We start from the raw sequence: 15,612 nt of genomic DNA, 5'->3' as shown, positions 1-15,612 counted from the left end.
TGGGGTCTGGTTAAACTGGTCCAGAGATGAGGCCAGCAGTGCCTTTATGACCTGTAGCTATGTGGGAATGCAGGCAGGTTGGGGTGGAAGAAGGGAGGACAGTGAAGAAGAAGGGAATAGAAACTGCAGGCTTTGCTAATTGCAACCAGGGGAATGGAGAGGAGTGAGACCACACAGAAGAACCAGGGAAGTAGAAAGAAGAAACAAGGGGGGAGCAAAAAAGATAGGAAGGGAGAGGAGGACATTCCCCTGGTGAGGCTGTGTGACTGTGGTACCTGTGGCCAGCCAGGACATTTTTGATTTTTAACCACCTCAGTGATATGTCAAGCAGAGAGCTGAGTTTTAACAAGCAATAATGAATATGAGGGAAAAAAAAAAGAAGAAAGTTAAAACAAAAAGCAAGAGGGGATGGAGTAATAAAAGGAACGTGCTAGTGTATGAAATAACTGAATGGCATGAAAAAGCCATGAAAAGAGATAAAAGGAAGGAAAAAATTGATCTGGCACTAGGTGCTCAGCTGGCAGATGCTCTGTAAGCCCACAGAAGATGAAGGATAAGATTCAGTACAACCACTAGCAGGCAGTAAAAAATTAGTATTTTCTTTCTGCTTAGGTCTTGATTAGTAAATAGGAAACTGTAGGCACGGATTTGTGTGGGTCTTCATCAGTTTTAGAACATATTGGAATGTGCAAATTGATACCCTTTAATTGTAGCAAAGGCTTCTGGAGTACAGGTGGGCAGGAGAGGTCAATACAGAGAGCAGCAGGTGGGCAGAGCAGGGAGCAGACACAGATGTACAGGGGAGAAAGGAGCCAGAAGAAAACCTGGTTTAGAGCTTAGGGAGAAGCTAGACGGGGATTAACTGAGCGTGAAGTATTCCTTGGCTCCCGCATACCATGCCCCTGTATGAAGGGATAACAAGGAGTATTACCGGTGTAAGGATTTGTGTGGACTCTCAGCTTAGGGGTCAAAAAGGAGGTCATACTTTCGGGAACAGCAAACTTCCAGCAGGGTCTCCTCGCACACTCTCGGGGGTCTCAGGCTCAGAGGCAGCCGGACCCTACTCCTGCCTGCAGCGCCCGCTCTCGTAGCTCGCCCGTGCGGTGCCGGAGCCCTCGGGGATGCCGAGCTGCCCCCATGGGCGGAGGAGGGGGCGGAGGAGGGGCAGGGCCAGCCCAGCTCAGCCCAGCCCAGCCCGCCTGCCGAACGCCCGGCATCCGCACAGAGCGCCGGTGCTGCCCGGCCCGGCTGCTCCGCCGGCGGCTCCCACCGGCACGAGGTCCAGCGCCCGTGTTTAGAAAGCGCTTCCCTGCTGCCATCTGCAGAAATCGATCCGATCTTTTTTTATTATTCTCCAGTCTAAGGCGCCCTTGTCGCCCAAGCCTCCGGCCGCCCCATCCCGCCGGCAGCACGTTAAGCGCCGGTGGGGGTCCGGGGGTCCGCTTTACCTGGCGGGTGCCTGCCGGCTTCGCTGCGCCCGGGCACCGAGCGGCGGCGGGCCCGGGGATGCACGGAGGAAGGGGCCGAGTTGGGCCGCCCCGAGCCCTGCGGCGGGGCCGGTGGCTCCCAGCACCGCACGGTGAGGGGAACACCGCTGCTGTGCTCCCGCCGCCGGGGGAGCGAGCGGAGTCCCCCCGACCGTCCTGGCAACCGGCTGCTAAAACTGAAGCCCCAGATGGGAGGAGGGAGGAGGATCCGCGGCGCAGGGCGCAGCGGGGGAGGCGGCTCCCGCAGCCCCGTGGCACATCGCCGGCTGGAGGCGGCGGGATGCTGCTCCGGGGCTGCGCTCCGCCAGCGTGCCTTAGGTGTGGGGGCCAGAGCAGCCCTCTGTGCTAGAGTGATGGTGCATTTTCCTCCGGCTCCGTCGCGGGGATAGTGGGATGGTGCCGCAGCCCGAGAAGACCTTGGCCGCTGCCTGCCGAGGCTGGGCAAGATCTTCCCTCTCTCTCTTCTCCCTGCTTTCCCCGCAGTGCTCGTTTCTTCCCCTCGTCACCTCTCCGGCCCTGTGCCCGCTCCAGGGCACACCACACCTAGAGCCGTGACGGTGTTTTATTTTCCTAACGTCGCAGCCGCGCGTGATTAAACACGGACACCCGGGCGCGCGGTTGGCAACTTCAGCAGCGCCCAGGCGTCTGCGGTGCGTGTGCGCGGAGGGTGTCACGGATGTCCCTGCCCGCGGGCGCGCTTGCCACCTGCGGCTCGGCGCCGGCCGGGGCGGTGCGCGCACATGGCTGGGCGCGGAGAGGCGCGGCGCTGCCCGGCCCGCGCCCCGTCGGGGCCGGCGCATCCCCGCAGCCGGCGGGACGGCGCCCCGGGCGCAGGGGTGCGGAGCGCCGCCCGCGGCCGCGCCGGCCGCGCCGGCCGCGCAGTCCCCGCTCTGCCGCCGCTGCCGGCGCTGCCCGGCCCTGCCCCGGGCGCTGCCGCGGGGCGCAGCGGCTCCGCCGGCCCCGCCCGCCGGGCCCCGCATCCCGCTCGGCCAATGGGGGCGGCGCGGCGGCGCACGTGACGCGGCGGGCCGGGACCTGCTGCTTCCCCCGCGCAGAGGGATGCGGGCGGCAGAGCGGGGCAGGCGGCGGCGGCGGCGGCTGCGCGGCGGCGGCCCCTCCGCGCCCTCCCCCCGCTCCCCGCCGCCCGGCCCCTATGGCAGCTGCTCCCCGCCCCGCCGCCGCCCGCACCCCCGCGCCGCCCCGCCGGGCTCCGCCGCTCGCCCCAGCGTAGCGCCCGGCAGCCGCTCGCTGACCCGCTGCCGCCGCCGGCCGGGGCCCCGGGATGCCCAGCGGCCCCGCCGCCCGTCCCTGCCGCCCGCCGCGCCGCCCGGGGGGCACGCCGCTGCCGGAGAGTTGAGTTAGGAAGTCATGGTGCCCTGGGAGCCCTCCCCGCCCCGGCAGTGCGGCGGCGGCGGCGGCTGGACGCTCTGCGACTGCTGCTGCTGGCTGCTGCTGCCCGCCGTGCTGCTCGTCCTCGCCCGCCCCGACAAGCTGGCGGCCTTCCCTACCTCCTTAAGCGACTGCCAGACGCCCACCGGCTGGAACTGCTCCGGTAAGCACCGGAGCGCCCCGCGCCCGGCCCCGCCGGGCGCTCGGAGTTGCGCGGACGAGCCTGGGGGATGCAACTTCAGAGGGTGATGCCGCGTCCCGTTGAATGCACGGGAATAGCGAAGGCTAAAAGTGCCGGGCGTCGGGGCTCGCCGCCGTTCCCGGTGCGACCGCAGCCCCCGGGGCCCCGCTTGCCCCCTACTCCGCGGTGCCGGGCGCGGCAGCCGCGCCCTCCGCCGGTGCGGGAGGCTCCCCGGACACAGAGAGAGCCCCGGCCCCGCCGAGCGCAGCTCCGCGCTGGAACGGGGCACTCGGCGGGCGGCTGCGGGAGCCGGGGCCGCGTGTGCGCATCCTGCGGGCGGCTGCTGCCGTGCGCGCCGAACGGAGAGCGGATCGGGGCATCGCGTCGCGACACCGGGAACCCGCTGCCCGTGTCTTAAAGTCGGGCTGACCTTTGTAACGGGTTTCCTATGCAAGTCAGCAGCTGGTCCTTCTTCGATACCGCAAATAATTCGGGAATTAGACTGTGATAGCCTTCTAAGGGGTAGAGCGTTATTTGGGGTACTGCGTGGATCGCACATGACGTGTTAGATCGGGAGGAATTTGCTCTGTGAGCTCTTCGTTTTAAACATATAGCGATATGGTTAAGAGTGCTCGGATGTTTTTTAAAAAAATCAATGGATTCAGATCTTAATGGGTTTGGAGTCTGATATAGCTGTTTTGCTTAGTATCTTGCCACTCGCTGTTGGAGTGGGAAGTCAGCTAGCAAAATCTGAAATTCATGCTTGTATTCGTGAACTGAATGTTCAGTCAGATCTGTTGGTTTTTCCTGGAGAATACGAAGGCAAAGAGCTCGGTTCACTCAGCGGCTCGTGGGGAACCTGGCACTTCTCCTGTTAACTTAGAGGTCATCAATCTTCATTGGGATCAGGCAGACCATCACAGAAAACACACAGCCTGTTTGTCTTTATTATTGGGGGCTTTGTTGTGTCATGGGCTGGAGAAATTCCGATTTGGACTTTTGTCCAACAGATTTGTGATCGGATGGGGATAAGTTGATGACATTTCCAACCCAGAGCCATGAAATAGCATAATTACCGGGTGACTTTTGAGGAAACCGAGTCCGTGAAATGGAAAAAAAAGTGTGTGAGGTAGTGGGGAATAAGAACTGAGAGAAACACCGAGGGAGAAACAAGAGGAAAAGTGAAAAGCTGGGGACAGGGAAGGACAAAAGGAAATCTGGACTCTGTCAATTTCATCAACAAGGTTATTGTGCTGTGTGCACTAAAATGCTATCATCCCATATTGTTCCCCTTGCTAGACCAAAGCTGACTTCTTTTTTTCCTCTCTTTACATTTGAGGTTACGATGACAGAGAAAATGATCTCTTTCTCTGCGACACCAATACCTGTAAATTTGATGGGGAGTGTTTAAGGATTGGAGACAGTGTGACTTGTGTCTGTCAGTTCAAGGTAAGAAGATTGATATTTCGTTCTCTAATTCGCTAATGAGAATACAAATCAAGGATCTGCCTTTATAACCTATCACTTGGCAATTTATTTCTCTATGTGCAGAGAAGTTAGAGGGCAAACCAGGCTGTGTGTATAAAAGCTGGCAGGAGAACCAACTGGTGTCAAGAAGACATAAGTTTCTCTGGGAAAATGCAGATGCTGTGGCTTTAAATGTCCCTTTGGGTCTGCAGTTTCAGGTTGTGCATTTCTGATTTTTCATCCCTGCCCTTTTAACGAGGATTTAGAGTCCTTTCTAAATTCATTTCTGATACAGATCATGGCTTATTGTATTCGGAGTTCTGATCTAGTTAAAGAAATGGATCTGTAATGTGCTTATGCAATATTTTCAGGAAGGGCTGCATAGTGACAATGCTTCTGCCTGTTTATCTGCCCAGCTGATCAGATTAAGGAGCAATCCCTCTGTTCCAAAATGATGAACTTCCTTTAGGTTTTATATAGTTTTAGGAGAGCTATTACTGAGTAGTAAGGGGTCTTCCTTCTGTTTCTTCTCTCTTCCTCTCTCAGCTACATCTAAACCTCAGCCCTTCTCAAAGTCAGATGATTTCATTATGAAGGATTCCATTTAATGTTTTAGCTAACTCGCAGAACAGCTGGTCTTTAAATAATGACCTGAATAGGAGCTGCACAAATTAAAGGAGTTTAAAGCATGTACCAGCACAGGGTTGTATGTGTGTTTATGCCCCAATGTTTTTCTGCATTTTAATGTGGATTGCTGAAGTTGTGAAACTTACCATGCCGATTTGAGTGTTTACAGTAGAGCAGGCCAAACAGTGCACAGCTCAAGACTGGGCACATCTGTAATGACTGTGTTAGTATTGAGCTTTCATAGACCATTCATGTTAAAGCATTGCAACTATCGTTCATATTTCTAGAGACAAACGTGCCTTTGGAGATAAAACCCAAGTGATAAGTTCCTTCATTTTAAACAAGGAAGGAATTTTCTCTAATGAGAGCAAGACAGTAGTTCTTAAATGCTTGTGTTTCCCATGTTGGAAGGGAATTCATATTGACTGTGGGAGTCTTTTATTACATTTGGAGTTTGCATGCAATCAAATATTCAGTGTGAGAATGCTGTTTTGAGCATTTGCCTTGGCTCAGCATATGCATTGATAGAAGGGTTGTGGTCTGGTCTGTTTTATCTTTCTAAGAAAAATCTGTAAGGCAGTAAAATGTCTGTGACTTGTCCCATCGCCTGCTGGTAAGCCAGGGCAGATGTTGTGCCCTGAGTCTCAGGAGCTTAGAGCAGCCACTGAGAATGCTTGGGTCTTGTCTTTGGTCCCTGTTTGGTGTTGCCATTTGGAATAAAGCAGTGAACTCATAGCCTGGAGGGTGCAAATTCTGATGTTGCCATTGGCAGGGAAGAAGGCATTGGGAGCGCTGTTTTCCCCAGTCAGGGTGCTAATGCCTGGTGATTTGGGGTAAATGGAACTAGGTAAACCTCTCCAGGCTGTGTGGTCCCCTCTTTGAGAGGTGAACAGTCTAAGTATGCTGGGTTTAGCAGTTCTGTAGGGGGCAGTTGAAACAGATTTAAGGAAATCAGGCAATTGGTAATATGAATATGTAAATAAGATCAAAATAATGAGTTGGACAATTGTGGGTCCCATCACTAGGAAAAGGGTTGAAATCAACAGCAATCTTTGGTTTCGGTGGCCTTTGGATCAGGCCCTGTAAACCTCAGAGCTCTTTGTCTTGCTGTGAGCCCTCTGTGGAGCTGCAGGGCTGACTGTGACCTTGGAGGGCAGATTACCTGTGGCTGATGCTGTGCCAGCGCTGCCAAGGGCTGTGGTGCTCGGGGCTTCTGTAGTCAAACACAGCGCTTTGATACAGGCAGAGCTTGGGGGGATGTTCTTGTAACATCAGTGGACACTGTGACAAGCCAAAAGGATATGCCACTGGAGTAGAAAACTAATTTCTAGTGTGGTGTCTGAGGCTGGCTAAGTGAAACAGAGATGGCCAGGTAACTTATGTCACGAGTGATGGGGACCCCAAACAGAATCCAGGGCTCCCATTTCAGTGACAACTCTCTGTGGCGATAATGAGCAAATCAGTAGCAGGCTCCTCATTGCTAAAAGTGTTTTTTGTGTCTTCTTCAGGAATTTGAGAGACTAAGCAAAGATAGAGAGCTCATTTTGCCTTATTACTGATGAAGAGTTCTGGGCTGACCAGCCTGTGTCTTGAGGGGCTGAGAACATGGAAGTGGAGAGCAGGGCTACTGCAGTCTTTGTTTGGGTTTGTTCAAACCAGAATTACAGATGCTTCGTGTCTGCCCAAGTGGAGTTAAAATGAATTTATTTTTATTTGAAAGGATGAATATGATCAGACTGCTCTGGAACATCCAAGTTAGTCTTCCAACCCTGGAGAGCCAGCGGGCATGTGCTGAGAGAGGCTCATATTGGCTGGTTCTCCTGTCACAGTCTACTGTGAGACATGTATTTTATTGAAAAACATCATGTCCTGCTCTGATCAGGAGATGCAGATGTCCCCTGTGCAGGACAAGCCCAGACTTTGGTGCTGGCAGAGAGGGAAGGCTCTGGGACAGTGCTGGCTCCCGCAGGGGAGCTGAGCATGTGGGAAACCAGCAACCCTTCTTTCTTCAGACTCAGTGGGTCCAACAGAAGGGGTGTAGAGCTGTGCCAGCAGGCAAGTGGTTGGAGACATGGCTTGCTGGGGTCTGGACCTGTTTGCCCAAAGCCATAGGTCTGGCAGCTGGGCTCTTCCCTCTGACATGTCATGAAGGTATCAAAAAATGTACCAGGTATTTCCATCAGTCTCCTTCCTCTTGAGTCACCAAGCCAGTGGACAGTCACTGTTTTTTATGGGAGGAAGGACTCCTGTTTTCTTGCATGTCAAGTCTCCCATGTGCTTCAGTGTTTGTGAAGCTGCAACATCACCTGTCCTGATGACCCGTTGGACATCACCTGTCCAATTTCCAGCTTTGTTATATTTCCAGAATGTATTTCTGTGCTGCTTGGTTCAAGATGTGGGTGGCATTTTAGGAGTAGTTGATCCATGAAAGTAGAAAGTCAAGCTTTTAACAGTGCTACCAGGAGGAGGAGTTAGACAGGTTACAATTATCTTCAGGAAACAAACCACCTGCTTTCAGTGCACAGCAGTGATCCAAAGGCTCCCAAAGATGGCTGTGAGAACGGGCACTCGAGGCTGCAGGTGCTGAGGAAAGCAGCCTTTGTCAGCCTTGACTGACACTTGATGGAATTGCACAAGTCCATTTCCCAGCTCTACAGCTGTGTGTTAAAAACTGGCATGTGTGAGAGACAAGTGAACAGTATGGCACTATGCTGCTGGGTTTAGTGGGAGTTTTAACATGGATTTCCCTGAGGCTTGCTCAGTCCTTACCTGGGGATGAACAATCATCCCTACATATAGGGCCTGGTCTAGTGAGCCCTAAACCAGTGACAAAAATATGTCACTAGACTGACATTCAACACCTGATACTCTCCAGCACTAGCAGGAGGTATTTTGTGATTGTGATGAGCTGTGAGTACAGGATTCAGCATGGGCAAACACAAGAGTCTGGCTCTAGAGGGCTGGGAACCACCTGGTGACCAACATCACAACCCTCTCATTGGTGGTCTTGTTTTCTTTCCTGGGTAACTTCCATTACAGTTTCCAGCTCAAAGCCAAGGCAGGATCCATATGGAAGATATCCCTCCCTTTGCTCCTTATGGCTCCTGCCTCTCCCATCTGAATCCTAGTTTTCCAAAGGTGCTGGTGGGAATAGTGGACTAATACTTCCTGGGATCCCTATGTCTCTCAAATGCATTTTAAAATTGGCCAACATTTGGAGGAATTTCCAGCCTAGCTCATAGCACTCCTCTGTAGGGTTTGGGATTTCACCATTTATGTGGAGCTGTCTGCCCTTTCAGATCTGCAGCTGAGTCCATGTCAGAGATCATCCCTTGCACTGGGTGAAGGGAGCAGAGGAGTTGCCTTTGTGTTTCTCGGGCAGAAAAGTTGCCTCTGTGTTTCTTGGGCAGAGAATCCAACCTTGTTTCTACATGTAAGAAAGCCTGTTGAGATACTCCAGGCCAAATTCCTCACAAATCCTTGGGTGACAAGCAGATATTACACCTAAAGCAAGCATGATTTGATGCTTCATGCTTTAAAAAATATGCACGATTGTGTTAATTGTCCTGGTTATGTATTCCAGATCAGCCTCTAGCAATTGCTGTTGAGCTTCTGGATGAAGTTGGCATTTTATGCTTGAAACATTGCTCAGATTTGGAACATAATGGTGAAAATAGCCTAGAAACATTTTTAATCAACAGTTTAAAATCTCTGCATGGAGGAATCCTTCGTGAGGAGCAGAAGGAGAGGATTTCTACTGTTGTGGCTGCTGTTTTTCTTCCTTGTGCTGCAGGAAGAGGGTGCTGGGCGTGGGCAACATCTTGGGAAGATTGAAGAGAATACAATGCAAAAGGAAAATGTCATTTGTTTTGGCCCAATCAAAATGTCACTCTGACCAACTATGAATAATTTCTTGGCAGCTGCTCTGTGTGGAGGCCTGCAATTAATGCAATCTATGCAATTGTTTGTGTTAATCACTTCTGTAGTCATTCAGTTTAAAGCATTTTTGATGTTAATATCCCTGATATTTTAGTTCTGTGTGTTACATTGTGCCCAACAAACACACCTCAGACACATAATGGCATGATACAGCTAAATAGGATGTATGATTTCTTCTGAATTTTTACTTGGATTTAGGCAGAGGTGAGCATTTGTAAATAATAATTGTGATCATTCCATTTGTTCTAATTAAACAATGAGGCATACCAGGAGTAGGGTAATCACGAGATAATCATATCCCTGGTATAATTGCCATGTACTGGGCACATCCAAGTATTTCTAAGCCTCCAAGCATGATTATCTTGTGATAACTGCACCCCGTAGGTTGCTCAATTTTCAGTCTAAAATGAAATGATTATCTTTTTTAAATGAACGAGAAGGGGCAAAACTGTCTTCCAGTGGGAGAGGAAATCAGGCAGAGCTCAGCAGGAGTTTGAGCCAAAGCAGGGGTGTGTGGTGTGAGAAACTTCTGCACTGGCTGGGCTCGCTGTAGTGCTGCTGCTCCTGCCCACTGGCCTCCCTGGGGAGAGCTTGGACCCTTGTGGAGCATCCCTGCTGCAGCTTGCCAGGAACAGAAATGTCTGTGCAGAAAGAGGGATGGACTTTGATGGTTGGTGTCTCAGAAATAATTTCCCTCTGCCAGTCAGTACTTGAACAGTTAGACACACACTTGTGTGTGCAGACCTCCGGAGCACTGCAGGGGTGTGTGCAGGAGGAGGGGAAGAGAGAGCCTGTTCATTACTGCTTGTCTGGAGCCATCCAATGGAAACACAGCAGCTGTGGTTGCAGATGTGAGGAGTCATTTGCCTTGCCCTATTCCTTCTCTGGGAATGCCCCCTGCTCCTGCTGACAGTCAGAGACCTCTCTGGGGCACTTACTGAACACTTTACCCATTCAGATTACCTTTCCCCTAATCTCTTCAAATCTGATTTTTCTTTTTAAAAATACCCCTCCCTCTCCCTTGGTAGCTCTAAAGGTGAGAGGGGAATGTCAGTGTCTCCCTCTCTGTTGTTTTCCCAGGGTTTTAATGCTGGCAGGGAGCAGGGGGGGTGTGGGGGCACCCCAATGGGTGCTGTGCCCCCTGTGCTCGTGTGGCTAACGCTGCTGCTCTCTGTCCCTTCCCATCAGTGCAACAATGACTACGTGCCCGTGTGTGGCTCCAATGGTGACACCTACCAGAATGAATGCTACTTGAAACAGGCTGCCTGCAAGCAGCAGAGTGAAATCCTGCTGGTGTCCGAGGGATCGTGTGCCACCGGTAGGTATAACTCACCCAGGCTGCCTGCCAACCCTGCCATGCCCCCCAGGAAAATGGCCTGGGGATGACAAAATCCATTGGCATTCTTGCTTTGAATTCATTACTGGTTAATTTTTTGGGGGCATGAGAAGTCGCTGCCATCCTTCTCTTCTAAGTACTATAGGCTCACAGTCACTGATACACTGTACCCCTGGCACTGTTTGGAGGAGTTCAGCACAGAAGTAGGTTCATTTTTTAATTTGTGTCTTGTGCTCCTGATCATCCTGTGCCCTGCCTACACTTCTGAGCTGTTAGGACAAGTGAACTGGTAGCAGATTAAGTGAGCAGATGTCTGATAAATGGGCATCTGGATTACCACAAACCTCTCCATAATCTGGAGAGAGAGAATTGGAGCATTACTGCCTGCAATCCAGTTCCTTAGGTTTTTCCTTATCCTTGTAGGGCCAGATCCCCAGCTGGTATGATTCAACAGAGCACTGGTTGTAATGAGTCCTGCCAATTTATACCAGCTGAGGATTTGGTCCAAAGCACACATAACGAGCAGGTCTGTGCCACAGGTGTTTTGTTCTGGACTTGAGGAAACTGACTGGTGTGTGAGAGAGCTTTGCTCAACTCTGAGCCTTGTGAGCTGTTTATATCTCAGCTTGTATGAAAACAGCCAGAAAGGTGAATGAGCAAAATCTGCCAGGAAAACCCAGTTGCTTATGTGCAGGAGTTCTTGATGTTTTTCTTTCGTGCTCGGTATCTGTTAGAGGTGGGCAGTGAAGTTAACTTGAAAAGAGCAGGAGTAAGCCTTTGTTCTTGAGAGAGTTCTTTAAACTTAAAGCAGAATTTTTTCTTGGCTGAGGATGGAGGAGTCAATAAAAAGTACATTAGACAAACTTTTTTCAGTGCTGTAATTTCATGTTTCATACACCTGAGAGAAAATAAACTCCTTTCTCTGGAAATGTTGTTCTTCTCTGAAGCTGTTACCTGACAATTTTCCAGAAGAAAAAAACATATGCTGCAATTTTTTTGTCCATAAATTGGTATTAAATGGAGCTCAGGCTGACAAAACCTACTGTGGTGTAGGATTTGTTCAACTTAGTAAATTTTCTCAGCCCAGCAACTGGTCTTTTTGGTTCAAATTTTTGATTAAAGAGATAATTTCAGCACATTACTACAACTTTTCAACTTTTCTGAAACTTATTTTCCTGCTGGCAGTGACTGTGTTGGCAGTTCTCTTTGAAACACATTGTAGATTTCAGAAACAGAGAAGGAAAAAAAAATATTTTCCTGCAGCTTTGCTCAAGGTCTTTGGCCTCTTTTTCCTTTTCCCAAGGAGGAGCTCAGTGGAGAAGGAAACAGCCATTTTCCTTAGGTTTTCCCAATGGGATGGGGCAGAGAGAGAGGGTGCTGAAGAGCCCCCATCTGGGACCTGGGCTTCTGGGAGAAGTGTCAGTGAGCACCCTCCTGGTCCTGCCTGGCTCAGGGCCCTGAAGGGTAGGGCAGGAGGAGGGACACCAGGTCCTTTTCTGCAGAGAGCCAGGTACTGTGGGAGCTCACTGTGGCAGCAGGTGCTCCTTTCTTTTTGTGTGCTGGGGAGATGTGGCACACCTGCAAAAGCAAAGCTTCCCAGAGCCATGGGGGCAGTGTGGTGCAGAGCTTTCTTCCCTCTTTCCTCAGTAGCTCATTTGGGAAAGAGCATCAGGACAAAGGATCAGATCAGGAGAATTCAGGGCATGGTCACTGGGAAAACACTGTTATTCCCCTTTTCAGCCACCTTTTGCAGCTGTCCTTTGCAGCCTCACTGAATAAATCTACCGTTTGAAGCAATTCTTGCAACCAATTATTTAGCAAAGATTTTCCTTTTCTTTCTTAGTTTTGAGCAGTGATGGCATGTGCAAGTTCAGACCCACCAGATCTCTCTGTCAGTAAATGAGATCTAACAGTTCACAGGGTACTTTCATCCCAAAGCAACTGTTCCAAACTCTTTCTGTTCATCTTGATGCTGATAAATGCATAACTGTTCCACTAAGGGGGAGGATAGGATGGCAGGCTCCCTCCCTTCCCTGCAGAAGAAACTCCTTCTAGGCATTATTAAATAAATGCACAGACACAGGGCATTATTAAATGCCCTGTGTGTGTGCATTTCCGTGCTTTGCCTTGCTTAGGAAGTTTCTTACTGAAGCTCTGGGCTTGGCAATTTCGTGATGTTGCACTTTCTAAATTTGTGACTCTCATCATTCCAGTCAACAAAATGTCAAGTAGAGGAAAGAGAAAGCACTCAGTTTTGAAACTCAGCAACAACATTGAGAAAGATGGCATTTTAATAATTTACCTGAATACTTTGAATAATGGTAATTTAATGTTTTATTCCAACTAATTACAATTTGCTGAGATGTCCCGTTTCCTAAAGATAATGACACAAATTTACAAATGGGTTTTAAAATTTCTCCTTGGTGAGGATTTAGTAGTGACCAACTGGAGTAACTTTGTACTGCTGTTGGGAGCAAAGATTTATCAGTCTAAGTACAACAAAAAGAGGCAGAGACTTCTAAAGGCATTGCAGCATTCTGTGGCTTACATTACTTTCATCTGATAGAGAGGCTTTAAAGCAAAAAAACCAGAGACACGAGAAAGATGGCTTGAGTGAATTACATTCAGATTAGATCTCAATAATTTACCCAGGGATGCCATCAAAGGCGAGGTACACTGTAGTACACTTCACTGAAGCCTTGCTTTGCATGCTCCCAGCACATACTGGAGCACATGAATATAAATTCCTTTCTGTTCTTTTCTCAGATGCTGGCTCAGGATCTGGGGACGGAGGTAAGAGCCCTCTTTTAATATCTCTGTTCTTATGTGTGCACACATTGTCTTCCACAATTTTAGATTGTAAGTGAATATACTTTGCAATCTAAGTTGTTGCACAACATATTGTCTTTTGTTCAGCTCTGTCTTTGAAAAAAAGTGGTATTTTGCATTTCAGTCAAGTTGGAACCTGATCATGACATGCTGTTTTCTAGGGAAATTCAGAAAGCTGTGTTACTTCTAATAGGACTTGGAATTATTCATAGGTTGTGCTAGGAGCTCTATCTCCATCTACTGTTACAGTTGCACTCATTTGTTTTATATTTAGGGTAATATTTCTTTTGTTTTTAAAACATGAGCCAAACCCTTGGCTCCTCCTCACTGGAGGATTCAAGCCAAATATTTTGTGGTAGAGGAGAGCATTCTTTCAAAGATATGAAGAAATGTCACAGGGAAAGAACAATGTGTTTTTATAAGAACAGCAACAACAAAACTGAATGTGGAAATAGCCTGAGCCCTTTGTGGCGTACAGGGGATACTGTAAAATGTAGGCAAACCAGCATTTAAATAGGGGCTTATTTTATTGGTTTTTTTTTGTTTGTTTGTTTTTTGTTTTTTTTTTTTTTTTTTATTTCTTGGTGCAGTCATCATGGATTTAGCTTGTCTGACATCAGTCCTTCTTGGAAGTGTAAGTGTTGGGTCTGGGTAGTGCCCTGCCTTGGGGTAGGGAGTGTCAATTTGGGGCTGGTAGGTCAGGCTTCCCTGGGGGTCAGGGCTAGTCTGGGTATCTTGGGAAGGTTGTCCTGGAGAGTTCTCCCCATTTGTGCCCCAGCTCCCTGAGTAAACTCCAGGAGCTCCCTGGCAGGGAAGGGCAAGGCCAACATCAGGCTGGGAGGCTGCTAGGGCAGCCACCAGGAGCTGAACCAGCTTTTGGTGTGACACAGACAGCAGGGCTGGGCTCAGACCTGGTTTTATGGCTACTTCTGGCTGGATTCAGGTTTTTCAAATGCAATCATGTTACTTGGCAAAGTATCCCCTAGTGCTTGTTTGATTTTGGTAACCAGGAATCAGTGAGTGCAGTGTGTATGGAAGGTATTATTTTACCTGTGAAGTGGCCAACATCATGAGCATGAGGCACTTCAAAGGTCTTATTTTCTGGCATCACACTCAGGCTGTTTTCTTGAACTCAGCACACTTAAAGATGCTTCAAATCTGGCTCCCCAAAAACTGCAATGTAAAATATTGCTAGTTTTTTCCAGCTATTCCTATTTTACTCCAATGTTCTTTTAGATTGTCTTTTAAACCATTATACCAGAAAAATACCTTGTTCAGTGCTTACTAGAAATCTAAAATTTGATTTATATGTACAATAGGATTTTCACACCTATGGTCAATTAATTGGTTTTCAAATGATGTTGCACTAAATTCATCATGCATGTACTAAGGAAGACAGATAGTTTTCAGTTTGTTTTGTAATTAGGAGATGGGAAAACAAAGTTGGCCACTTTCTGAAAGTAATGAATTCCGTTCTCAGAAAGCATAGGAGTTTAAAGGCATGATTTCCAAAGATTTTCGTTTTAGAAGCTTGGGTTGACAGACAATGAGCAGAGCAGGGCCTTTGGGATGAATGTGCAGGTAGTAAGGAAGCAGGTTTAGGAAGCAGACAGAACCCAAGTTGGTACATGTGTTTAAAGGTCTACAAAGCTGCCTTGTATTATTCAAGATTTAGTAGGCAGCTATGGCTGTTCTTGAAGTACAAAAGTATATTTATGTGCCCAAAGAAGCTAAATCCAGACAAGTAAATGTTGTCACTACATCACTCTTTACTAGACATGGTTTTGTTGTAAAAGCTGTAATAAATTTTGGATGTCATCACAGCAAGTCTTGTAAAATCCACTCCAGCAGTCATGAGTGGGACGTGTTCCTGTGAGAAGCCCGAGGTCTTAGGCAATCTTCTGTGGTTTCTGATTTTTCTTGAATTGTTTTTTTCTTTCTTGTGCTTCTCCAAGGAGTCTTGGTTAACAGAATAACCAGTACAGCATCTTTTTGAGCAAAACTCCTGCCATAGATATGGTCCCAGCCAGCCAGCTGTGAGATAAGGGAACAAAATTTTCAACAGACTTGTATCTCGTGGTTGGATTTCTTTGCTCTGATGAGGTACATCTAGCAAGAAATTAACTCAAGTTGTGTTGTTCTGGTTCTTAGAACATGGCAAGTTTCCAGCTTTGAGGTGGTTTCCCCCATGACTGGCACCAGTTCAGCTCCCAGGGCTGCTGCTCCTTCAGTGGAGTTGTCCCATGGAAAGTGTAATTGCTAGAGGGCTCAGAAATAGCTGGAAAGGGGTTGGTGTGAGGGACAGATGTAGATAAGCACACCATGTGGTCATACAAGCCTCCTTCTCTCAGGAAACT

The 15,612-nt window shown here is 49.0% G+C and overlaps 1 protein-coding gene across 2 annotated transcripts in view; it reads left to right on the top strand.

The window, feature by feature from the left end:
• TMEFF2 (transmembrane protein with EGF like and two follistatin like domains 2) overlaps positions 1 to 15,612 on the top strand; it is a 187,425-nt gene that overhangs the window by 60,362 nt on the left and 111,451 nt on the right. Inside the window, exons 1-4 of one of the 2 annotated variants that reach the window (XM_054636755.2) lie at positions 2,568 to 3,039; positions 4,397 to 4,506; positions 10,279 to 10,408; positions 13,193 to 13,219. In XM_054636755.2, the coding sequence (XP_054492730.2) occupies positions 2,856 to 3,039; positions 4,397 to 4,506; positions 10,279 to 10,408; positions 13,193 to 13,219 (451 nt within the window). In that variant the 5' untranslated portion in view covers positions 2,568 to 2,855. Of the gene's footprint in view, positions 1 to 2,567; positions 3,040 to 4,396; positions 4,507 to 10,278; positions 10,409 to 13,192; positions 13,220 to 15,612 lie in introns of those variants that run through there. The other variant, XM_077181183.1, reaches the window with a different exon arrangement.

The sequence above is a fragment of the Agelaius phoeniceus genome, chromosome 7, assembly GCF_051311805.1.
Source record: "Agelaius phoeniceus isolate bAgePho1 chromosome 7, bAgePho1.hap1, whole genome shotgun sequence".
In the NCBI taxonomy this organism is placed as follows: Eukaryota; Metazoa; Chordata; class Aves; order Passeriformes; family Icteridae; genus Agelaius; species Agelaius phoeniceus.
This window is presented reverse-complemented; position numbering and strand designations above follow the sequence as displayed.